The 26497-nt window shown below is 41.9% G+C and overlaps 2 protein-coding genes and 1 long non-coding RNA gene across 3 annotated transcripts; all 3 read left to right on the top strand.

The window, feature by feature from the left end:
- The first annotated feature begins 1244 nt into the window (after positions 1-1244).
- Positions 1245-7079, top strand: LOC125461592 (troponin C, skeletal muscle-like). The gene is made up of 4 exons (XM_059652654.1): positions 1245-1268; positions 1536-1663; positions 6502-6638; positions 6738-7079. Exons 1-4 carry the CDS (start codon positions 1245-1247, stop codon positions 6767-6769), a joined length of 321 nt encoding a protein of 106 aa, XP_059508637.1. The 3' UTR covers positions 6770-7079.
- Positions 7080-9742: 2663 nt separating this feature from the next.
- LOC132210759 (uncharacterized) lies at positions 9743-10244 on the top strand. Its single transcript, XR_009446945.1, has 2 exons — positions 9743-9926; positions 10021-10244. It is a non-coding gene; the product is annotated as an uncharacterized LOC132210759 (long non-coding RNA).
- A 12591-nt stretch (positions 10245-22835) lies between these two features.
- LOC132210754 (troponin C, skeletal muscle-like) lies at positions 22836-25935 on the top strand. The gene is made up of 4 exons (XM_059652838.1): positions 22836-22984; positions 23474-23588; positions 25358-25494; positions 25594-25935. Exons 1-4 carry the CDS (start codon positions 22855-22857, stop codon positions 25623-25625), a joined length of 414 nt encoding a protein of 137 aa, XP_059508821.1. The 5' UTR covers positions 22836-22854; the 3' UTR covers positions 25626-25935.
- Positions 25936-26497: the final 562 nt, after the last annotated feature.

The raw sequence follows: 26497 nt of genomic DNA, 5'->3' as shown, positions 1-26497 counted from the left end.
CTTGTAACCATGCATCTCCCATGGCTTATTCATCTAGTCTACCCTCCCCAAGATACCATGGGCAATTAAGCATGGTTTGTTCACTAACAGGCTCATCTTTGGTCTACGGGAAGTAAAGGCAGTAGCCAGAGTAAAGCCATGTACACGAAGGGAGAATGTGCAAATTCCACGCAGACAGTTGGCCAAGGGTGGAATTGCACCCAGCTCTCTGTCACTGTGAGGAAGCAGTACCAAACACTGATCCACTGTGCAACAGTTAGTGTTATAGACAAAATGAGATGGCAATTGCCTCACACAATTTCAAGTATGAGACACAAAAATGAAATCAAGGATCAAGTAGTGCAACAATACATTCAGCACCATTTACAAGATGCAACACAGAAATTCACCAAGGTTCTGGCGAAAAAATATGCTTATCCCATGAACATTACCACCTGGAAGTGCTGTGCTGGGCTTTCAATGGGGTCCTTCATTCTTTCATCTTGCAGATTTCAGAGGCCTGTCATTTTAGTTCTCCACCCGGCCATCTTTCGTGCAAAAGAAAGATCTGTGATGCAATGGAAGACAGGCAAAATTGATGACAGAAGAGTCGGTCTTCTGGGGCCAAAGCAAATTGATTTGGGGCAAGAAAGCAAACAAATAAACCAAAATGTGCCTGAAGCAGGTGTGCACCTTCACTGAACAAGCATTCAAAACGAAAGATTTGGAAACAAAATGGAGCACTCTGTGAAATGGAATGAACAGTTGGAACCCATGCAGCTATAAAATGCCTTATTGAAAGACAAGGCACAGTTTGTTACCTTGACCTTCCTTGGAACAGTGCAGCAGGCCAAGTCAATGTCAGCCAGAGAGCATCATGGGCAATTTAAGTGACACGTCAAAGAAAGCACAGGGACATTCTTACCAGTTGCGTTGAAGTGTTCGGCAAAATGGTCTTCCAGTTTGTGCGTTTGATCGTTCCAATGTACAGCAGAATCCAAATTGTGTTGTGTCTAATTTTACTCTGTGAAGTTATTTCTTCGACGATTCCTTCTGGAGCAGATAAGAAAAATACTGGAGGTTAAAAAGCTGTTCTACTTTCTAGACTAAATTAAGAAGATCTGTAATGTTAACTATGACCTTTATTCTTTATTTTTCTACTTGCTATCTGAAGGTAATGCTTAACTTTTTAACTCTTTTTCAGTTACTAATTTGTACCTACATTTTTTGGGCGCAACTACCTTTGATCCAGAGATGGGACACGCATGGCAATGTTGTACATTTTCACTGTACTCTTGTAATACTGTACTTGAGTACACATGATAAAAAAATTCTAAATCTAATTGTAAATTATTTCATATCTTCACGATTTAGTACGCAACAGTTTTCTGCATTTCACATTTGACTGATATCTTGGGTGTCCCAAAGATAGTCAAATCTCAGATTGCAATTGGTCTCAAAAAGGGTAACATGCAGCTAAAACATTTGCAGTTTCTCTTCAAAAATTGTTTGGTTCACAAATATTCATGTTTAACAATGGACAGAGCTCACAATAGAGTGTGGTCTTCGGTCGCGGCACCATTGATTTTGAAGAGTTCTTGGTGACGTTGGCGAGGCAGATGAGAGAAGAAGTGAAAGGAAAGTCTGACAAAGACATCGCAGAATTCTTTCGTGTACTTGATGGGTGAGTTTGAGATTCTACATGACTGATATAAACATGATAGCGCAGCAATTCTATTTTGAGTTTGTTGATTCTCCATTGTATGTATTGAAAAAGTGACAAGTTCCTAAAAGATCAGCAAAGCAATCAGAAAAACATCCCTGCTTCAAGGAAATGTAGGGTACGGGGCCGACTAGCTAAGTTGCCTGTTTAGCTACTTTGCAAGGGAGAGCATAAACAATAGTGTGGGTTTAATTCCTACACCACCTCAGGTTACCGTGAATGACTCCCCTCAACACTCAACTCAGTCACAGTGACCCTCTGGTCGAAGTCACCACCAATCATCTCTCTCTAATGAAGTAGCAGCCACCTGATATGTTGACACAAAGGTGATTTTGCCTTTTGGTTCATGTAAATAAACCATTGTAGCAAATAAGTATATCAATTATACAAAATACTTCAGAAGCTGAAAAGATGAAATAATAATGAGAATCATTAATGTCACTCGCTTTAACACCATCTATCCAGAGAAGTGAAAAAGAGTCTGTGTTTTCAGCTCAATATAACTTCGTCAAATCCAAAGTGAGGTAGAAGTGTGGAAACATTTGTTCCTAGAACATTTCTAGCGGGACTCGCAACTGGCAAACATGTGTTGAAATTGGTTTCATTTACATTGCATGTGACATGGTGCACCTTTCATGATCTTATACGAAAAGATATAAGAGTCGCCTGGAGACAGTTCTTTGAGGATTTACCAGGTTGAGGCTAAAAATCCTCAGCTTCACACAGCAGGAAAGTATTAACAGAGATAATGGGAACTGCAGATGCTGGAGCATTCCAAGATAATAAAATGTGAGGCTGGATGAACACAGCAGGCCAAGGAGCACAAAAGCTGACGTTTCGGGCCTCGACCCTTCATCAGAGAGGGGGATGGGGAGAGGGAACTGGAATAAATAGGGAGACAGGGGGAGGCGGACCGAAGATGGAGAGTAAAGAAGATAGGTGGAGAGAGTATAGGTGGGGAGGTAGGGAGGGGATAGGTCATTCCAGGGAAGACGGACAGGTCAAGGAGGTGGGATGAGGTTGGTAGGTAGCTGGGGGTGCGGCTTGGGGTGGGAGGAAGGAATGGGTGAGAGGAAGAGCCGGTGAGGGAGGCAGAGACAGGTTGGACTGGTTTTGGGATGCAGTGGGCCGGGGGGAAGAGCTGGGCTGGTTGTGTGGTGCAGTTGGGGGAGGGGACGAACTGGGCTGGTTTAGGGATGCAGTAGGGGAAGGGGAGATTTTTAAACTGGTGAAGTCCACATTGATACCATATGGCTGCAGGGTTCCCAGGCGGAATATGAGTTGCTGTTCCTGCAACCTTTGGGTGGCATCATTGTGGCAGTGCAGGAGGCCCATGATGGACATGTCATCAAGAGAATGGGAGGGGGAGTGGAAATGGTTTGCGACTGGGAGGTGCAGTTGTTTGTTGCGAACTGAGCTGAGGTGTTCTGCAAAGCGGTCTCCAAGCCTCCGCTTGGTTTCCCCAATGTAGAGGAAGCCACACCGGGTACAATGGATGCAGTATACCACATTGGCAGATGTGCAGGTGAACCTCTGCTTAATGTGGAATGTCATCTTGGGGCCTGGGATAGGGGTGAGGGAGGAGGTGTGGGGGCAAGTGTAGCATTTCCTGCGGTTGCAGGGGAAGGTGCCAGGTGTGGTGGGTTTGGAGGGCAGTGTGGAGCGAACAAGGCAGTCACGGAGAGAGTGGTCTCTCCGGAAAGCAGACAGGGGTGGGGATGGAAAAATGTCGGGTGGTGGGGTCGGATTGTAAATGGCGAAATGGTCGGAGGATGATGCGTTGTATCCGGAGGTTGGTAGGGTGGTGTGTGAGAACGAGGGGGATCCTCTTAAGGCGGTTGTGGCGGGGGCGGGGTGTGAGGGATGTGTTGCGGGAAATACGGGAGACGCGGTCAAGGGCGTTCTCGATCACTGTGGGGGGAAAGTTGCGGTCCTTAATGAACTTGGACAGCTGGGATGTGCGGGAGTGGAATGTCTTATCGTGGGAGCAGATGCGGCGGAGGCGGAGGAATTGGGAATAGGGGATGGAATTTTTGCAGGAGGGTGGGTGGGAGGAGGTGTATTCTAGGTAGCTGTGGGAGTCGGTGGGCTTGAAATGGACATCAGTTACAAGCTGGTTGCCTGAGATGGAGACTGAGAGGTCCAGGAAGGTGAGGGATGTGCTGGAGATGGCCCAGGTGAACTGAAGGTTGGGGTGGAAGGTGTTGGTGAAGTGGATGAACTGTTCGAGCTCCTCTGGGGAGCAAGAGGCGGCGCCGATACAGTCATCAATGTACCGGAGGAAGAGGTGGGTTTGGGGCCTGTGTAGGTGTGGAAGAGGGACTGTTCCACGTAACCTACAAAGAGGCAGGCATAGCTGGGGCCCATGCGGGTGCCCATGGCCACCCCCTTAGTCTGTAGGAAGTGGGAGGAGTCAAAAGAGAAGTTGTTGAGTGTGAGGACGAGTTCAGCTAGGCGGATGCGAGTGTCGGTGGAGGGGGACTGGTCAGGCCTGCGGGACAGGAAGAAGCGGAGGGCCTTGAGGCCATCTCCATGCGGAATGCAGGTGTACAGGGACTGGACTTCCATGGTGAATATGAGGTGTTGGGGGCCAGGGAATTGGAGGTCCTGGAGGAGGTGGAGGGTGTGGGTGGTGTCACGGACGTGTGGGGAGTTCCTGGGCCAAAGGGGAGAAAATGGAGTCCAGATAGGTGGAGATGAGTTCGGTGGGGCAGGAGCAGGCTGAGACGATGGGTCGACCAGGGCAGGCAGGTTTGTAGATTTTGGGAAGGAGATAGAAACGGGCCGTGCGGGGTTGGGGAACAATGAGGTTGGAGGCTGTGGGTGGGTGGTCCCCTGAGGTGATGAGGTCGTGAATGGTGTTGGAGATGATGGTTTGGTGCTCGGGTGTGGGGTCATGATCGAGGAGGCAGTAGGAGGTGGTGTCGGAGAGTTGGCGTCTGGCCTCGGCGATGTAGAGGTCAGTGCGCCATAATACCACTGCGCCACCCTTGTCTGCGGGTTTGATGGTGAGGTTGGGGTTGGAGCGGAGGGAACGGAGGGCTGCCCGTTCTGCGGGGGAGAGGTTGGAGTGGGTGAGAGGGGTGGAGAGGTTGAGGCGGTTGATGTCTCGACGGCAGTTGGAGATGGAGAGGTCGAGGGAGGCCAGGAGGCCTGGGGGTGGTGTCCAGGAGGAGGACTTGTGCTGGAAGCGGGTGAAGGGGTCAGTGGAAGGAGGGTTGGGTTACCGGTTGAAGAAGTTGGCATGGAGGCGAAGACGGCGGAAAAACTGCTCTATGTCCAACCGTGACTGGTATTCGTTGATGTGTGGTTGTAGGGGGACAAAGGTGAGCCCCTTGCTAAGGACTGACCGTTCGTCCTCAGTCAGTGGGAGGTCTGGGGGGATGGTGAAGATGCGGCAGGGCTCAGTGTGGCTGTCTCCTCTGGGGTTGCTGGCTGTGGAGGTTGTGGCCGGAGCGATGAGGTCGTCGGCCGTGGGCGGGGTTCCGTCGGCCGTGGGCGGGGTTTCGCCGGCGTCGGCCGTGGGCGGGGTTACGTCGGCCGTGGGCGGGGTTCCGTCGGCGTCGACCGTGGGCGGGGTTCCGTCAGCGGTTGGAGGATCGGGGTGGGTGAAGCAGCTGCGGTGAGGGTCGTGTGTGTGGTGAAGTACCTGGACGTGGAGGTGGTAACTGCTGCAGCGGTTCCGGTGCCGTGGGCGGGGTTCCTTCGGCGTCGACCGTGGGCGGGGTTCCGTCGGCGTCCCGTCGGCGTCGACCGTGGGCGGGGTTTCGTCGGCGGTTATTAACAGTTTTAACTGTTATTAAGTAAAAGTATTAACAGTTGAGACTATTTTCCCTTCAACAAAGAAGACTAAACGGTGATCCATAGATGGTTGCAATACTCACAGATGTTTTGAAAATGTGGATAGACAGCATGTTTTCACTTCAGGGAGATAGTAGCATAATGGAAATGTCTCAGACTAGCGAGCCAGTGGATCATGCTGATGCTCCAAGAACAAACTTTCAAATCTCATCCGGTGAGCTAGTGAAATAGAAAACTCAATCAATACATCTGCAGCTGATGTCGTTGATGATAGTGAAAAGTCTGAGTGGTTGTTGTGAAAACCTATGTGGTTCACTTGTCTCCTTCAAGGAAGACAATCTGCCATCCTTACCTTGCTGGCCTGAATATATATCCAGACCAGTGGAACGCTGTCTGATTTGTAACTTCACTCTGAAATTACTGAACAAGCAACTCCATTCAAGTGCAATTAGGCATGGACAACAATGCAGTCGTTGTCAGCAACACACTTATCCACGTAAAAGGCGATGGAGAACATAAGGAGAGAATATCAACAGAAGATTTTCAGAAAACAAAACTGTCACGAACAAAATTGTGGAAGAGCACAAAGTGTGATTCAATATTATCATTTGAATGAAAGGGAAGCCATTTCCAATTGAACATAATTCAAGGTGATAATGTCAAATTATTTGTAATTGCTTTCAGAGCAGAGGGCACACTATTGAATTCAGGTCTTGAGAAATTTGAGACATTGTGTGGGAACTGTATCATTTTTGGATGAAACAGGTGAGTTCAAATGTGAGGTTTATGAAGCTATTTCCACATGTGTTCGTGCATGACATCTAGATTTGTTGTAAGCCAGTTTTTAAATTGGATTACCTGATGAGATTAAATAATGTAAACTTCCAGACAGAAAGAAAGTGAAATTAGATGGATATGATCTTTTCTCAACTTCTATTTTGGTAAGGCAGATAACATTGCTGGATTGGGGACTTTCATACTTTTCTTGATGACTCTAGCCATGCTGACGGCTTCATCGAATGTTCTGAGCTGCATATTGCCATCATGGCTGCTGGGGAGCATGTTACAGAGGAGGAAGTTCATGAACTCATCAGGGAGTGGGACAAGAACAGTGATGGCAAACTTGACTTTGATGGTATGTGCAAATGTTTAAAAATTAGCGATATTGTGTGGGTTTATTACTGAGTATTTAAACTATGTCTGCTTTCAATCAAATGTCTTCCACCCTTCACAGAATGGTCGAAGATGTTGGAGAATGTCCAATAAAACAGCCAACATCCATCAGCAACCCACTGTGATACAAAAATTTCATGACCTGTGCGTCGTCTCCCTTCTCCGAATCACTGCCTAGACATCTGAAATACACTCAATGATTGCAAAGAATTCAAAATCTGTTTGACAGGACTGGAGCTACATATATAGCAAAGAGCTTCATAACTGCTGTAAGTCTCTCTTTGTGAGGAAGAAGCAATCGCATATGTATGAAATGCTCAGTGATTTTCCTCTCAGCCTGGAACGCTGCACAATTTATTCAAAACCATTTCCTAATAAAGTTAATGCCAATTTTTTCCACCCAGTTGTTGCATTCCACTTGTGAGTGACAGGTATTCTCTGGATATTTATCCTCTATTTTCAGCAGGCGACAAAATCAAATGAGAAAGTGAAAAAGCAGTTTCGAAATATTGGCAGCAAAACCATTTTCTTGACATGGCACATCTTTCATGAACACAGCATATCTCGATAGTCGTATAAATACTAAAGTATTTTCAAAGGGTATTCAACACTTCATGAAGAATACTTCATCAACAACCTGCACACAGCAAATTCTACATTCGTAGATAAGCCATTTTTGTGATAATATGAGGAATAAATATTGGCCTCTCCGGCTCTCCTTTCAAATCATATCCCAGGATCCACAGATGACGGCTGTCATCCAAATGACAAATTATCTTAAAGTTCAACATTATCACTGCCATTCACTGCACATTAATCAGCTGCTGTCAATGCCAGATTGGAAACTACAAATTTGAATTCACACACAAGAATGCTTCACTCTGAATCACAGCACAGTCTAGAGCACAACAAGCTGCAGTTGGTGACAGTTCACTGAAATGATTGTTATGAGTAAACCATCGCACCATTACATTTTATGATAGAATCCTTACATTGTGGAAACAGTCTACTTAGTCCATCAAGTCCACACCAACCCTCCAAAGAGCATCCCTCACTCTCCTCTATCCTTGTAACCATGCATTTCCCATGGCTTATTCATCTAGTCTACCCTCCCCAAGATACCATGGGCAATTAAGCATGGTTTGTTCACTAACAGGCTCATCTTTGGTCTACGGGAAGTAAATGCAGTAGCCAGAGTAAACCCATGTACACGCAGGGAGAATGTACAAATTCCACGCAGACAGTTGGCCAACGGTGGAATTGCACCCAGCTCAAGACCAGATTGCTTGGAGGAAAATTCTTACCTCAAGGCAGGCACTCACAGAATCTGGGACTTGGTCTGGGGAGGTGAAGAAATCTCGTAGCGTGATGTAAACATGAAAATTCCAAAAGCATTTCCTGTGCTGGGTTTTCAATGGGGGCCTTCATTCTTTAATCTTGCAGATTTCAGAGGCCTGTCATTTTAGTTCTCCACCTGGCCATCTTTCGTACAAAAGAAAGATCTGTGATGCAGTGGGTTACAGGGAAAACTGATTGTGGACGAGTCAGTCCTCAGGGGTCAAAGGAAATTGATTTGGTGCAAGAAAGTAAACAAATATACCAAAATGAGCCTCAGCCAGGTGTGCCTCTAGCTGAACAAATATTAAAAAGGAAAGAAAATAGAGTACACTGAGTACATAGAGTACAAATCTCACTGTTTAGCACCATCTTTAGAGACATGTAAACGGTGTTTGTGTCTGGGTCCAACACAATTTCTTCAAACCTGAATTGAGGTAGAAATACAGAAACATTTGGTGCAAGAAACGTTTCCAGCAAAACTCGCAACTTTCAAACATGTATTGAAATTTGTTTCATCTGCATCATATGTCACACGCAGTTACTTTCATCATTTCATAAAAAGGGTTGAAGTGGCACTGGAGATCGTGCTTCCTGGATTTACGAGGATGAGACTAGAAATGCTCAGGTGTACACCGAGGGAAAAGATTAACAGTTGAGTCTACTTTCGCTTCAATAAAGAAGATAGAACAGAGAACATTACAGTGCAGCACAGGCCATTCGGTCCTTGATGTTGTGCTGACCTGTGAAACCAATCTGAAGCCCATCTAACCTACACTATTCCATTATCATCCATATGTATATCCAATGACAATTTAAATGCCCTTAAATTTGGTGAGTCGACTACTGTTGCAAGCAGGTGGTGACACAAATACGGATGCAAAGTTCATAGATATTTTGACAACATGGGCAGACAGCATGTTTTCACTTCAGGGAGATGGGAAGATTGTGGAACTATCACTGGACTAACGAGCCAGTAGCCCATGCTGATGCTCCAGGAGCAAGCTTTGAAATCGCATCCTGTCAGCTGTTGAATTAGAAAACTCAGTCAAAAAACCTGTAGCATAACTTTAAGGATGACTGTGACAGTTGCCACTGATTATTGTGAAAGCCTCTCTGATTCACTTGAGTCCTTTATGGAAGACAATCCACCATCCTTACCTCTCTGGTCTGAAAGTGTCTCCAGTTCACTAGAATTGTGTCTGATGTGTAACTGCATTCTGGAATTACTCATCGAGCAAGTCCATTCGAGAGCAATTCGGCATGGACAACAATGCCGCCCTTGTCAGATCCATGTAAAAAGCTACGGAGGGCATAAGTAGAGACAATCATCCGAAGATACTTCAAACAAAAACTGCCATGACCAAAAATGTCGAAACAAAAATGTATTCAAGATTACAATACCAATTAAAGGGAAGCGAGGCATGGATTGAATGTAATAGAAGTTTATAAAGACAAATTCTTTGAAATTGCATTCAGAGTAGAGGGCACACTATTCTGTTCAGGACTTGAGTAATTTGAGACATTGTGTGGGAAGTGTAGCTTTCTCGGATTGAACAGATGACTTTAGACCTGAGGTTTCTGAAGCTCTTTCCTGAGATGTTCATACATTACATCTAGATATGTTTTAGACCAGTGATTAAATAATGTAAATTTCCAGGCAGAAAACAAAGTGAAATGAGATGGACCTGATCTTTTCTCATGCAGCAACTTCTATTTTGGTCAGTAGGATAACTTGACTGGATTGGGGACATTCATACTTTCCTTGCTGACTCCAGCAATGCTGATGGTTTCATCGATCGTCATGAGCTGAATGTTGTCATCAATGCTATTGGGAAACATTTTGCAGAGGAGGAAATTCATGAATTCATGAAACAATCGGACAAGAACAATGATGGGAAACTTGATGTTTGTTGTATGTCCAAATAATAAAAACAAATTCATTAGTGATACTATATTGGTTTAGTATTGAGTATTTAAAAGAATCATATACCTTCCTCTGTCTACAGAATGGGTGAAGATGATGGAGAAGACCCAATAAGTAACCAGCGTCCCTCAGCAATCCATTATGATTCAACAAGTTAATGAATTCCTGGCTGCTACAGTTTTTTACTTTGTGAGGAAGACGTAACTCCTATGAACGAAATGCTTTGTCATTTTTTTACCGGCACGGAACACTGCACAGTTTATTTGCAACCCTTTCCTAATAAACCTAATCTCAATGTTTTTCCAACCAATTGTTGTTGCATTTCATTTAGTGAATGCCACGGATTCTGTAGATTTTTGTTCTCTATTTTTAGCAGTTGACAATGTTCAATTATATCATTCAAAAGAGTTTTCTATATTGGCACCAAAACCATTTCCAGTTAAATGGTACATCTTTCATGAACACAGCATATCTTAAACAGGTGTTATAAATATGAAGTATTTTGAAAGGGTATTCAGTATTTTATGAAGGAAATGCAGTCATCAAACTGCATACACAAAGCCCACAGAAGTAGATAACCTGTTTTTGTGATATTATGAGGAATAAATATTGGCCTCTCCTGCTTGTCTTTTAAATCATGTTAGAGGATCCACAGATCGTGGCTGTCATCCAAAAGAAAAAGTATCTGAGAAGCAACACACCCTTGGTATTACACTGGGCGCTCGTCAGCAGGTTCGAGTGTTAGACTAGAAACCACTACTTGGCATTCACAGACATGAGTGCATCAAACAGAGCCACAGCTCAGTCATTAGCACAACAAGCTGCAGTTGGTGAACATTTACTCAAATGATTGTTATGAGTGATCCATTGTGCCTTTATGTTTAACGATAGAATCATTACAGTGTGGAAGTAGGCTATTCAGCCCATCAAGCCCACACCACTCGTCCACAGAGCATCCCACGCTCTCCCCTGTACTTGTAACCCTGCATCTCCCATGGCTAATTCATCTAACCTACTCTCCCCGAGATACTATGGGCAACTTAGCATGGCCAAACTGGCCAAAATGCATATCTTTGGACTATGGGAAGGAACTGGAGCAACTGGGGGAAACACATAGACACAGGGAGAATGTGCAAACTCCACACAGACAGTTGGCCAAGAGTGGAATTGAACACAGCTCCCTGTCACTGTGAGGAAGCAGTGCTAACCACTGAGACACCATGCAACCCTTAGAATTACAGGGAAAGACAAGATGGCAATTGCCTCACAACATTTAAAGCATGAAACACATGCAGTAAATCAAGGAACAAGTCGTATAACAATACATTTATCACAATAATTCTGCAAAACAAGCTGCAGTTGGTGAAAGTTCACTTAAAGAATTGTTATGAGTAAACCATTGCACCATTATGTTTAATCGTAGAATACTAACAGTGTGGAAACAGGCTGCATTGTCCATCACATTTACACCAACACTCTATGGACCATCCCTCACGCAACTCTTTCCTTGTAACCTTGCATTTCCCATGGTTAATTCATAGAATCTACCCTCCCCAAGATACCATGCGCAATTTAGCATGGCCTGCTCACCTAGCATGCACATCTTTGGCCTGCAGGAATTAAATGGAGTAACCAGAGGAAACCCACATAGACACAGGGAGAATGTGCAAACTCCACGCAGACAGTTGGCCAAGGGTGGAATTGAACTCAGCTCTACGTGAGGCAACAGTGCAAACCACTGATACACTGTGCAACACTTAGTGTTGAAGGCAAAAAGAGGTGACAATTGCCTCAAACAACTTAAAGTATGAAACTCACACATGAAATCAAGGAACAAGTAGTGTAACAATACACTCAGCACCATTTACAAGATGCATTACAGAAACTCACCAAGGTTCAGTCGAAAAAATATGCTTATCCCATGAACTTTACCACCTGGAAATAGAACGGCAGCAAGTACATGGGAACACCACCACCTGCACATTCCCCTGCAAGACACTCACCATCCTGACTTGGAACTATATCTCCATTTACACCATGTCTTTGTGTCATTGCAGACATTGTGAGCTGACTTGCACTAAATGGATGGCAGTGGCTCAAGACATTCAACCAAAACGTCACAAGTGAATAGTAGGCACATCCAGGTGATAGTACCTCGCTATATATTTATCTACGTGCTGAACAGATATCAAGACCAGCCTGCTTGGAGGAAAATTCTTACCTCGAGGCAGGCACTCACAGCATCCGGAAGTTGGCACGGGGAGGTGAAGAAGTCTCACAGGGTGATGGAATCATGAAATTTCCAAAAGCATTTCCTGTGCTGGGTTCTCAATGGGGGCCTTCATTGTTTAATTTTGCAGATTTCAGAGGCCTGTCATTTAACTTCTCCACCCGGCCATCTTTCGTACAAAAGAAAGATCTGTGATGCAATGAAAGACAGGGAAATTTGATGACAGAAGAGTCAGTCTTCTGGGGCCAAAGCAAATTGATTTGGGGCAAGAAAGCAAACAAATAAACCAAAATGTGCCTGAAGCAGGTGTGCACCTTTACTGAACAAACATTCAAAAGGAAAGATTTGGAAACAAAATGGAGCACTCTGTGAAATGGAATGAAAAGTTGCAGCCGATGCAGCTATAAAATGCTTTGTTGAAAGACAAGGCACAGTTTGTTACCTTGACCTTCCTTGGAACAGTGCAGCAGGCCAAGTCAATGTCAGTCAGAGAGCATCATGGGCAATTAAAATGACACGTCAACGAAAGCACAGGGACATTCTTACGAGCTGCGTTGAAGTACTCGGCAAAATGGTCTTCCAGTTTGTGCGTTTGATCGTTCCAATGTACAGCAGAATCCAAATTGTGTTGTGCGTAACTTTACTCTGTGAAGTTATTTCTTCGACGAATCCTTCTGGAGCAGAGAAGAAAAATACTGGAGGTAAAAAAGCTGTTCTACTTTCTAGACTAAATTAAGAAGAACTGTAATGTTAACTATGATCTTTATTCTTTATTTTTCTACTTGCTATCTGAAGGTAACGCACAACTTTTTAACTCTTTTTCAGTTACTAATTTGTACCTACATTTTTTGGGCGCAAGTACCTTTTATCAAGAAATGGGACATGCGTGGCAATGTTGTACATTTTCACTGTACTCCTGTAATACTGTACTTGAGTACACATGATAAAAAAATTCTAAATCTAATTGTAAATTATTTCATATCTTCACGATTTAGTACGCAACAGTTTACTTCATTTCACGTTTGCCTGATATCTTGGGTGTCCCAAAGATAGTCAATTCTCAGATTGCAATTGGTCTCAAAAAGGGTAACATGCAGCTTAAACATTAGCAGTTTCACTTCAAAAATCGTTTGGTTCACAAATATTCATGTTTAACAATGGACAGAGCTTACAACTGAGTGTGGTCTTAGGTAGCGGCACCATTGATTTTGAAGAGTTCTTAGTGACGATGGCGAGTCAAATGAGAGAAGAAGTGAAAGGATGTCTGACAAAGACATCGCAGAATTCTTTCGCGTATTTGATGGGTGAGTTTGAGATTCTACATGACTGGTATAAACATGATAGCGCAGCAATTCTATTTTGAGTTTGTTGATTCTCCGTTGTATGTATTGAAAAAGAGACAAGTTTCTAAAAGATCAGCAAAGCAATCAGAAAAACATCCCTGCTTCAAGGAAATGTAGGGTACGGGACCGATTAGCTCAGTTCCCTGGTTAACTGGTTTGCAAGGGAGAGCATACACAATAGTGTGGGTTTAATTCCTACACCAGCTCAAGTTACCGTGAATGACACCCCTCAACTCTCAACTCAGTCACAGTGACCGTCTGGTCGAACTCACCACCAATCATCTCTCTCTAATGAAATAGCAGCCACCTGATATGTTGACACAAAGGTGACTTTACCTTTTGCTTCATGTAAGTAAACCGTTGCAGCAAACGAGTATGTCAATGATACAAAATACTGCAGAAGCTGAAAAGATGAAATAATAATGAGAATCATTAATGTCACTCGCTTTAACACCATCTACCTAGAGAAGCAAAAAAGAGTCTGTGTTTTCAGCTCAATATAATTTCTTCATATCCAAAGTGAGGTAGAAGTGTGGAAACATTTGTTCCTAGAACATTCCTAGCAGGACTCGCAACTGGCAAACATGTATTGAAATTTGTTTCATTTACATTGCATGTGACATGGTGCACCTTTCATGATTTTATACTAAAAGATATCAGAGTTGCCTGGAGACAGTTCTTTGAGGATTGACCAGGTTGAGACTAAAAATCCTCAGCTTCACACATCAGGAAAGTATTAACAGTTGAGTCTATTGTCCCTTCAACAAAGAAGACTAAAGAGTGATCCATAGATATATGCAATACTCACAGATGTTTTGACAACTTTGACAGACAGCATGTTCTCACTTCAGGGAGATAGTAGCACAGTGGAAACGTCCCGGGCTAGCGAGCCAGTGGAGCCTGCTGATGCTCCAGAAACAAACTTTTAAATCTCATCCTGTGAGCTAGTGATATAGTAAACTCAATCAATACATCTGCAGCATAAAAGTGATGTGGTGATGATCGTGACAAGTGTTATTGATTGTTGTGAAAACCTATGTGGTTCACTTGTCTCTTTCAAGGAAGACAATCTGCCATCCTTACCTTGCTGGCCGGAATATATATCCAGACCAGTGGAACGTTGTCTGATTTGTAACTGCACTCTGAAATTACTGAACAAGCAACCCCATTAAAGAGCAATTAGGCATGGACAACAATGCAGTCCTTGTCAGCAACACACTTATCCACGTAAAAAGTGATGGAGAACATAAGAAGAGAAAATCAATCGAAGATTTTCAGAAGAAAACTGTCATGAACCAAATTGTGGACACAGCAAGTGTGATTCATTATTGTCACTGGAATGAAAGGGAAGCTAGTTCCAACTCAGAGAGTCAAAGGCTATAATGACAAATATTTTGTAATTGCTTTCAGAGCAGAGGGCACACGGTGCAATTCAGGCCTTGAGAAATTTGAGACATTGTGTGGGAAATATATCATTTTTGGATGGAACAGGTGAGTTTAGACCTAAGCTGTATGAAGCTGTTTCCTCAGATGATTGTACAACATATCTCGATTTGTTGTAAGCCAGTGATTAAAATGGATTACTTGATGAGATTAAACAATGTAAATTTCCAGACAGAAAGAAACTGAAATTAGATGAATATGATCTTTTCACTATTTCTATTTTGGTAATGTAGAAAACATTGCTGGATTGTGACATTCACACTTTTCTTGATGACTCTAGCAATGCTGACAGTCTCATTGATCGTGATGAGCTGAATATTGTCATCGAGGAGGCTGGGGAGCATGTTACCGAGGAGGAATTTCATGAATTCATCAGCGAGTGGGACAAGAACAGTGATGCAATCTTGATTTTGATGGTATGTGCAAATTTTTTAAAAATTAGCGATATTGTGTTGGTTTAGTATTGAGTATTTAAACTATTTAGGTTTTCAATCAAATATCTTCCAAACTTTTCAGAATGGTCGAAGTTGTTGTAGAATGTCCAGTAAAAAAGTCAACATCTGTTAGCCACCCATTATGATTCAACAATTTAATGAACTCTGTGCTGTCGCCCTTCTGCAGCCAACAGCCTCGGCATCTGAATACACTCAATGATTGCAAAAAATTCAAAATCTGTTCAACAGGACTGGAGCTACACATGTAACAAAGAGCTTCATATTTGCTGCAGTTCTTTCTTTGTGAGGAAGAAGCAATCTCCGATGAATGACAAGTTTCGGCATTTTGCGATCCATATGGAATACGGCACAATTTATTCACAACAATTTCCTTGCAAAGTTCTGATTGATTTTTCCAGACAGTTATTGTTGCATTTCACCTGGTCAATGACATGGATTCTCTGGATATTTATTCTCTATTTCCAGGAGGCAACAATGTTAAATTACACAACGAAAAATCAGTTTCTATATATTGGCAGCAAAACCATTTTCTTTATTTAGCACATCTTTCATGAACACAGCAGATCTTGACAGTTCTTCTAAATATTGAAGTATTTTGAAAGGGTATTCGGTATTTCATCAAGGATTCGCAGTCACCAACCTGCACACAGCAAATTCCACATCAGTACACAAGCCACTCTTCAGATGCTTGTGGACTAAATTTTTGCGTCTCCAGCCCTTCTTTTAAATCGTATCCCAGGATCCATAGATGATGGCTGTCATCCAAAAGACAAATTACCTGAAACTGCAACATTCCCATGGCCTTACACTGCCCATTAATCAGCAGCTTCAGGGTCCGACCAGAAAACTACAAATTTGAATTCACAGACAAGAATCATTCAAACTGAACCACAGCACAGTCTATAGCACAACAAGCTGCAGTTGGTGACAGTTCACTGAAATGATTGTTATGAGTAAACCATTGTGCTACTATGTTTAATCATAGAATCCCAACAGTGTGGAAACAGGCTACTTAGTCCATCAAGTCCACACCAACCCTCCAAAGAGCATCCCTCACTCTCCTCTATCCTTGTAACCCTGCATTTCCCATGGCTTATTCATCTAATCTACCCTCCCCAAGATACCATGGTCAATTTGGCATGGCTTGTTCGCCTAACATGCACATCTTTGTTCTACAGGAAGTAACTGCAGTAACCAGAGTAAACCCATGTACATTCAGGGAGAATGTGCAAACTCCACGCAGACAATTAGCCAAGGGTGGAATTGCACCCAGCTCTCTCTCACTGTTAGTCAGCAGTGCGAACCACTGTGCAACCCTCAGAGTTAGAGTCAAAATGAGATGGCATTGCCTCACACAATTTAAAGTATGAAACACAAAAATGAAATCAATGATCAAGTAGTTTAAAAATACATTCATCACCACATACAAGATGCAACACAGAAATTCACCAAGGTTCTGTTGAAAAAATATGCTTATCCCATGAACATTGCCACCTGGAAGTAGAATGGCAGCAAGTACATGGGAACACCACCACCTGCACATTCCATTCCAAGCCACTCACCTTCCTGACTTGGAACTATATCTCCATTCACACCATGACTTTGCATCAAGTACCTGGTACTCCCTCCATGCAGACATTGTGAGCTGACTTGCACTAAATGGATGGCAGTGGCTCAAGACATTCATCCAAAACAGTCACACGCGAATCGTAGGTACATCCAGGTGATAGTACTGCACAATATATTTATCTACGTGCTGGACAGATATCAAGACCAGCCTGCTTGGAGGAAAATTCTTACGTCGAGGCAGGCACTCACAGAATCTGGAAGTTGGCCTGGGGAGGTGAAGAAATCTCACAGCGTGATGGAATCATGAAAATTCCAAAAGCATTTCCTGTGCTGGGTTTTAGGTGGGGGCCTTCATTCTTTAATTTTGCAGATTTCAGAGGCCTGTGAATTTAGTTCTCCACCCGGCCATGTTTCGTACAAAAGAAAGATCTGTGATGCAATGAAAGACAGGGAAAATTGATGACAGAAGATTCAGTCTTCTGGGGCCAAAGGAAATTGATTTAGGGCAAGAAAGCAAACAAATAAGCCAATATGTGCCTGAAGCAGGTGTGCACCTTTACTGAACAAATATTCAAAAGGAAAGATTTGGAAACAAAATGTAGCACTCTGTGAAATGGAATGAAAAGTTGGAGCCCATGCAGCTATAAAATGCCTTATTGAAAGACAAGGCACAGCTTGTTACCTTGACCTTCCTTGGAACAGTGCAGCAGGCCAAGTCAATGTCAGCCAGAGAGCATCATGGTGAATTAAAATGACACGTCAAAGAAAGCACAGGGACATTCTTACGAGCTGCGTTGAAGTGCTCGGCAAAATGGTCTTCCAGTTTGTGTGTTTGATCGTTCCAAAGTACAGGAGAATTCAAATTGTGTCGTGTGTAATTTTACTCTGTGAAGTTATTTCTTTGACGATTCCTTCTGGAGCAGGTAAGAAAAATACTGGAGGTAAAAAAGCTGTTCTACTTTCTAGACTAAATTAAGAAGAACTGTAATGTTAACTATGATCTTTATTCTTTATTTTTCTACTTGCTATCTGAAGGTAATGCTTAACTTTTTAATTCTTTTACAGTTACTATTTTGTACCGACATTTTTTGGGCGCAACTACCTTTGATCCAGAAATGGGACATGCGTGGCAATGTTGTACATTTTCACTGTACGCCTGTAATACTGTACTTGAGTACACATGATAAAAAAATTCTACATCTAATTGTAAATTATTTCATATCTTCACGATTTAGTACGCAACAGTTTACTCCATTTCACATTTGACTGATATCTTGGGTGTCCCAAAGATAGTCAAATCTCAGATTGCAATTGGTCTCAAAAAGGGTAACATGCAGCTAAAACATGAGCAGTTTCTCTTCAAAAATCGTTTCGTTCACAAATATTCATGTTTAACAATGGACAGAGCTTACAACTGAGTGTGGTCTTAGGTAGCGGCACCATTGATTTTGAAGAGTTCTTGGTGACGATGGCGAGGCAGATGAGAGAAGAAGTGAAAGGAAAGTCTGATAAAGACATCGCAAAATTCATTCATGTATTTGATGGGTGAGTTTGAGCTTCTACATGACTGGTAGAAACATGATAGAGCAACAATTCTATTTAGAGTTTGTTGATTCTCCGTTGTATGTATTGAAAAAGAGACAAGTTTCTAAAAGATCAGCAAAGCAATCAGAAAAACATCCGTGCTTCAAGGAAATGTAGGGTACGGGGCCGATTAGCTCTGTTGCCTGGTTAGCTGGTTTGCAAGGCAGAGCATAAACAATAGTGTGGGTTTAATTCCTACACCACCTCAGGTTACCGTGCATGACTCCCCTCAACACTCAACTCAGTCACAGTGACCCTCTGGTCGAAGTCACCACCAATCATTTCTCGCTAATGAAATAGCAGCCACCTGATATGTTGACACAAAGGTCAATTTACCTTTTGCTTCATGTAAATAAACCATTGTAGCAAACAAGTATATCAATTATACAAAATACTTCAGAAGCTGAAAATATGAAATAATAATGAGAATCATTAATGTCACTTGCTTTAACACCATCTATATAGAGAAGAAAAAAAAGAGTCTGTGTTTTCACCTCAGTATAACTTCTTCATCTCCAAAGTGAGGTAGAAGTGTGGAAACATTTGTTCCTAGAACACTTCTAGCAGGACTCGCAACTGGCAAACATGTATGGAAATTTGTTTCATTTACATTGCATGTGACATGGTGCACCTTTCATGATCTTATACTGAAAGATATAAGAATTGCCTGGAGACAGTTCTTTGAGGATTTACCAGGTTGAGGCTAAAAATCCTCAGCTTCACACATCAGGAAAGTATTAACAGTTGAGACTATTTTCCCTTCAACAAAAAAGTCTAAAGGGTGATCCATAGATAGTTGCAATACTCACAGATGTTTTGAAAATGTGGATAGACAGCATGTTTTCACTTCAGGGAGGTACTAGCATAATGGAAATGTCTCAGACTAGCGAGCCAGTGGATCATGCTGATGCTCCAAGAACAAACTTTCAAATCTCATCCGGTGAGCTAGTGAAATAGAAAACTCAATCAATACATCTGCAGCATAAAACTGATGTCGTTGATGATAGTGAAAAGTCTGAGAGGTTGTTGTGAAAACCTATGTGGTTCACTTGTCTCCTTCAAGGAAGACAATCTGCCATCCTTACCTTGCTGGCCTGAATATATATCCAGACCAGTGGAACGCTGTCTGATTTGTAACTGCACTCTGAAATTACTGAACAAACAACTCCATTCAAGTGCAATTAGGCATGGACAACAATGCAGTCGTTGTCAGCAACACACTTATCCACGTAAAACGCGATGGAGAACATAAGTAGAGAATATCAACAGAAGATTTTCAGAAAACAAAACTGTCACGAACAAAATTGTGGAAGAGCACAAAGTGTGATTCAATATTATCATTTGAATGAAAGGGAAGCCATTACCAATTGAACTTAATTCAAGGTGATAATGTCAAATTATTTGTAATTGCTTTCAGAGCAGAGGGCACACTATTGAATTCAGGTCTTGAGAAATTTGAGACATTGTGTGCGAACTGTATCATTTTTGGATGAAAAAGGTGAGTTCAAGTGTGAGGTTTATGAAGCTATTTCCACATGTGTTCGTGCATGACATCTAGATTTGTTATAAGCCAGTTTTTAAATTGGATTACCTGATGAGATTAAATAATGTAAACTTCCAGACAGAAAGAAAGTGAAATTAGATGGATATGATCTTTTCTCAACTTCTATTTTGGTAAGGTAGATAACATTGCTGGATTGGGGACTTTCATACTTTTCTTGATGACTCTAGCCATGCTGACGGCTTCATCGATTGTTCTGAGCTGCATATTGCCATCATGGCTGCTGGGGAGCATGTTACAGAGGAGGAAATTCATGAACTCATCAGGGAGTGGGACAAGAACACTGATGGCAAACTTGACTTGGATGGTATGTGCAAATGTTTAAAAATTAGCGATATTGTGTGGGTTTATTACTGAGTATTTAAACTATGTCTGCTTTCAATCAAATGTCTTCCACCCTTTACAGAATGGTCAAAGTTGTTGAAGAATGACCAGTAAAACAGCCAACATCCCTCAGCAACCCACTGTGATACAACAATTTCATGACCTGTGTGTCGTCACCCTTCTCCGATCAACTGCCTAGACATCTGAAATACACTCAATGATTGCAAAGAATTCAAAATCTGATTGACAGGACTGGAGGTACATATATAGCAAAGAGCTTCATAGCTGCTGTAATTCTCTCTTTGTGAGGAAGAAGCAATCGCATATGTATGAAACGCTCAGTGATTTTCCTCTCAGCCTGGAACGCTGCACAATTTATTCAAAACCATTTCCTAATAAAGTTAATGCCAATTTTTTCCACCCAGTTGTTGCGTTTCACTTGTGAGTGACAGGGATTCTCTGGATATTTATCCTCTATTTCCAGCAGGCAACAAAATCAAATGAGAAAGTGAAAAAGCAGTTTCTATATATTGGCAGCAAAAACATTTTCTTGACATGGCACATCTTTAATGAACACAGCATATCTCGATAGTCATATAAATAGTGAAGTATTTTCAAAGGGTATTCAACACTTCATGAAGAATACTTCGTCAACAACCTGCACACAGCAAATTCTACATTCGTAGATAAGCCACTTTTGTGATATTATGAAGAATAAATATTGGCCTCTCCAGCTCTCCTTTCAAATCATATCCCAGGATCCACAGATGACGGCTGTCATCCAAATGACAAATTATCTTAAAGTGCAACATTATCACTGCCATTCACTGCACATTAATCAGCTGCTGTCAGTGTCAGATTGGAAACTACAAATTTGAATTCACACACAAGAATGCTTCACTCTGAATCACAGCACAGTCTAGAGCACAACAAGCTGCAGTTGGTGACAGTTCACTGAAATGATTGTTATGAGTAAACCATTGCACCATTACATTTTATCATAGAATCCTTACATTGTGGAAACAGTCTACTTAGTCCATCAAGTCCACACCAACCCTCCAAAGAGCATCCCTCACTCTCCTCTATCCTTGTAACCATGCATCTCCCATGGCTTATTCATCTAGTCTACCCTCCCCAAGATACCATGGGCAATTAAGCATGGTTTGTTCACTAACAGGCTCATCTTTGGTCTACGGGAAGGAAATGCAGTAGCCAGAGCAAACCCATGTACACGCAGGGAGAATGTGCAAATTCCACGCAGACAGTTGGCCAAGGGTGGAATTGCACCCAGCTCTCTGTCACTGTGAGGAAGCAGTACCAACCACTGATCCACTCTGCAACAGTTAGTGTTATAGACAAAATGAGATGGCAATTGTCTCACACAATTTCAAGTATGAGACACAAAAATGAAATCAAGGATCAAGTAGTGCAACAATACATTCAGCACCATTTACAAGATGCAACACAGAAATTCACCAAGGTTCTGGCGAAAAAATATGCTTATCCCATGAACATTACCACCTGGAAGTAGAACGGCAGCAAGTACATGGGAACACCACCACCTGCACATTCCCCTCCATGACACTCACCATCCTGACTTGGAATTAGATCTCCAAATTCACCATGACTTTGTTTCACATACCCGGTACTCCCGCCATGCAGACATTGTGAGCTGACTTGCACTAATTGGATGGCAGTGGCTCAAGATATTCAACCAAAACAGTCACACGTGAATCGTAGGCACGTCCAGGTGATCGTACCTTGCTATATATTTATCTACGTGCTGGACAGATATCAAAACCAGACTGCTTGGAGGAAATTTCTTATCTCGAGGCAGGCACTCACAGAATCTGGAAGTTGGCACGGGGAGGTGAAGAAGTCTCACAGGGTGATGGAATCATGAAAATTCCAAACGCATTTCCTGTGCTGGGCTTTCAATGGGGTCCTTCATTCTTTCATCTTGCAGATTTCAGAGGCCTGACATTTTAGTTCTCCACCCGGCCATCTTTCGTGCAAAAGAAAGATCTGTGATGCAATGGAAGACAGGCAAAATTGATGACAGAAGAGTCGGTCTTCTGGGGCCAAAGCAAATTGATTTGGGGCAAGAAAGCAAACAAATAAACCAAAATGTGCCTGAAGCAGGTGTGCACCTTTACTGAAAAAACATTCAGAAGGAAAGATTTGGAAACAAAATGGAGCACTCTGTGAAATGGAATGAACAGTTGGAACCCATGCAGCTATAAAATGCCTTATTGAAAGACTTGGCACAGTTTGTTACCTTGGCCTTCCTTGGAACAGTGCAGCAGGCCAAGTCAACGTCAGCCAGAGAGCATCATGGGCAATTTAAGTGACACGTCAAAGAAAGCACAGGGACATTCTTACCAGCTGCGTTGAAGTGTTCGGCAAAATGGTCTTCCAGTTTGTGCGTTTGATCGTTCCAATGTACAGCAGAATCCAAATTGTGTTGTGTCTAATTTTACTCTGTGAAGTTATTTCTTCGACGATTCCTTCTGGAGCAGATAAGAAAAATACTGGAGGTTAAAAAGCTGTTCTACTTTCTAGACTAAATTAAGAAGATCTGTAATGTTAACTATGACCTTTATTCTTTATTTTTCTACTTGCTATCTGAAGGTAATGCTTAACTTTTTAACTCTTTTTCAGTTACTAATTTGTACCTACATTTTTTGGGCACAACTACGTTTGATCCAGAAATGGGACACGCATGGCAATGTTGTACATTTTCACTGTACTCTTGTAATACTGTACTTGAGTACACATGATAAAAAAATTCTAAATCTAATTGTAAATTATTTCATATCTTCACGATTTAGTACGCAACAGTTTTCTCCATTTCACGTTTGACTGATATCTTGGGTGTCCCAAAGATAGTCAAATCTCAGATTGCAATTGGTCTCAAAAAGGGTAACATGCAGCTAAAACATTTGCAGTTTCTCTTCAAAAATTGTTTGGTTCACAAATATTCATGTTTAACAATGGACAGAGCTTACAACTGAGTGTGGTCTTAGGTCGCGGCACCATTGATTTTGAAGAGTTCTTGGTGACGTTGGCGAGGCAGATGAGAGAAGAAGTGAAAGGAAAGTCTGACAAAGACATCGCAGAATTCTTTCGTGTATTTGATAGGTGAGTTTGAGATTCTACATGACTGATATAAACATGATAGCGCAGCAATTCTATTTTGAGTTTGTTGATTCTCCATTGTATGTATTGAAAAAGTGACAAGTTCCGAAAAGATCAGCAAAGCAATCAGAAAAACATCCCTGCTTCAAGGAAATGTAGGGTACGGGGCCGACTAGCTAAGTTGCCTGTTTAGCTACTTTGCAAGGGAGAGCATAAACAATAGTGTGGGTTTAATTCCTACACCACCTCAGGTTACCATGAATGACTCCCCTCAACACTCAACTCAGTCACAGTGACCCTCTGGTCGAAGTCACCACCAATCATCTCTCTCTAATGAAGTAGCAGCCACCTGATATGTTGACACAAAGGTGATTTTGCCTTTTGGTTCATGTAAATAAACCATTGTAGCAAATAAGTATATCAATTATACAAAATACTTCAGAAGCTGAAAAGATGAAATAATAATGAGAATCATTAATGTCACTCGCTTTAACACCATCTATCTAGAGAAGTGAAAAAGAGTCTGTGTTTTCAGCTCAATATAACTTCGTCATATCCAAAGTGAGGTAGAAGTGTGGAAACATTTGTTCCTAGAACATTTCTAGCGGGACTCGCAACTGGCAAACATGTGTTGAAATTTGTTTCATTTACATTGCATGTGACATGGTGCACCTTTCATGATCTTATACGAAAAGATATAAGAGTCGCCTGGAGACAGTTCTTTGAGGATTTACCAGGTTGAGGCTAAAAATCCTCAGCTTCACACAGCAGGAAAGTATTAACAGTTGAGAGTATTTTTCCTTCAACAAAGAAGACGAAACGGTGATCCATAGATAGTTGCAATACTCACAGATGTTTTGAAAATGTGGATAGACAGCATGTTTTCACTTCAGGGAGATAGTAGCATAATGGAAATGTCCCAGACGAGTGAGCCAGTGGATCCTGCTGATGCTCCAAGAACAAACTTTCAAATCTCATCCGGTGAGCTAGTGAAATAGAAAACTCAATCAATACATCTGCAGCATAAAACTGATGTCGTTGATGATAGTGAAAAGTCTGAGAGGTTGTTGTGAAAACCTATGTGGTTCACTTGTCTCCTTCAAGGAAGACAATCTGCCATCCTTACCTTGCTGGCCTGAATATATATCCAGACCAGTGGAACACTGTCTGATTTGTAACTGCACTCTGAAATTACTGAACAAGCAACTCCATTCAAGTGCAATTAGGCATGGACAACAATGCAGTCGTTGTCAGCAACACACTTATCCACGTAAAACGCGATGGAGAACATAAGTAGAGAATATCAACAGAAGATTTTCAGAAAACAAAACTGTCACGAACAAAATTGTGGAAGAGCACAAAGTGTGATTCAATATTATCATTGGAATGAAAGGGAAGCCATTACCAATTGAACTTAATTCAAGGTGATAATGTCAAATTATTTGTAATTGCTTTCAGAGCAGAGGGCACACTATTGAATTCAGGTCTTGAGAAATTTGAGACATTGTGTGCGAACTGTATCATTTTTGGATGAAAAAGGTGAGTTCAAGTGTGAGGTTTATGAAGCTATTTCCACATGTGTTCGTGCATGACATCTAGATTTGTTATAAGCCAGTTTTTAAATTGGATTACCTGATGAGATTAAATAATGTAAACTTCCAGACAGAAAGAAAGTGAAATTAGATGGATATGATCTTTTCTCAACTTCTATTTTGGTAAGGTAGATAACATTGCTGGATTGGGGACTTTCATACTTTTCTTGATGACTCTAGCCATGCTGACGGCTTCATCGATTGTTCTGAGCTGCATATTGCCATCATGGCTGCTGGGGAGCATGTTACAGAGGAGGAAGCTCATGAACTCATCAGGGAGTGGGACAAGAACACTGATGGCAAACTTGACTTGGATGGTATGTGCAAATGTTTAAAAATTAGCGATATTGTGTGGGTTTATTACTGAGTATTTAAACTATGTCTGCTTTCAATCAAATGTCTTCCACCCTTTACAGAATGGTCAAAGTTGTTGAAGAATGACCAGTAAAACAGCCAACATCCCTCAGCAACCCACTGTGATACAACAATTTCATGACCTGTGTGTCGTCACCCTTCTCCGATCAACTGCCTAGACATCTGAAATACACTCAATGATTGCAAAGAATTCAAAATCTGATTGACAGGACTGGAGGTACATATATAGCAAAGAGCTTCATAGTTGCTGTAATTCTCTCTTTGTGAGGAAGAAGCAATCGCATATGTATGAAACGCTCAGTGATTTTCCTCTCAGCCTGGAACGCTGCACAATTTATTCAAAACCATTTCCTAATAAAGTTAATGCCAATTTTTTCCACCCAGTTGTTGCGTTTCACTTGTGAGTGACAGGGATTCTCTGGATATTTATCCTCTATTTCCAGCAGGCAACAAAATCAAATGAGAAAGTGAAAAAGCAGTTTCTATATATTGGCAGCAAAAACATTTTCTTGACATGGCACATCTTTAATGAACACAGCATATCTCGATAGTCATATAAATAGTGAAGTATTTTCAAAGGGTATTCAACACTTCATGAAGAATACTTCGTCAACAACCTGCACACAGCAAATTCTACATTCGTAGATAAGCCACTTTTGTGATATTATGAAGTATAAATATTGGCCTCTCCAGCTCTCCTTTCAAATCATATCCCAGGATACACAGATGACGGCTGTCATCCAAATGACAAATTATCTTAAAGTGCAACATTATCACTGCCATTCACTGCACATTAATCAGCTGCTGTCAGTGTCAGATTGGAAACTACAAATTTGAATTCACACACAAGAATGCTTCACACTGAATCACAGCACAGTCTATAGCACAACAAGCTGCACTTGGTGACAGTTCACTGAAATGATTGTTCTGAGTAAACCATTGCAC

The sequence above is a fragment of the Stegostoma tigrinum genome, chromosome 19, assembly GCF_030684315.1.
Source record: "Stegostoma tigrinum isolate sSteTig4 chromosome 19, sSteTig4.hap1, whole genome shotgun sequence".
Classification (NCBI taxonomy): Eukaryota; Metazoa; Chordata; class Chondrichthyes; order Orectolobiformes; family Stegostomatidae; genus Stegostoma; species Stegostoma tigrinum.
This window is presented reverse-complemented; position numbering and strand designations above follow the sequence as displayed.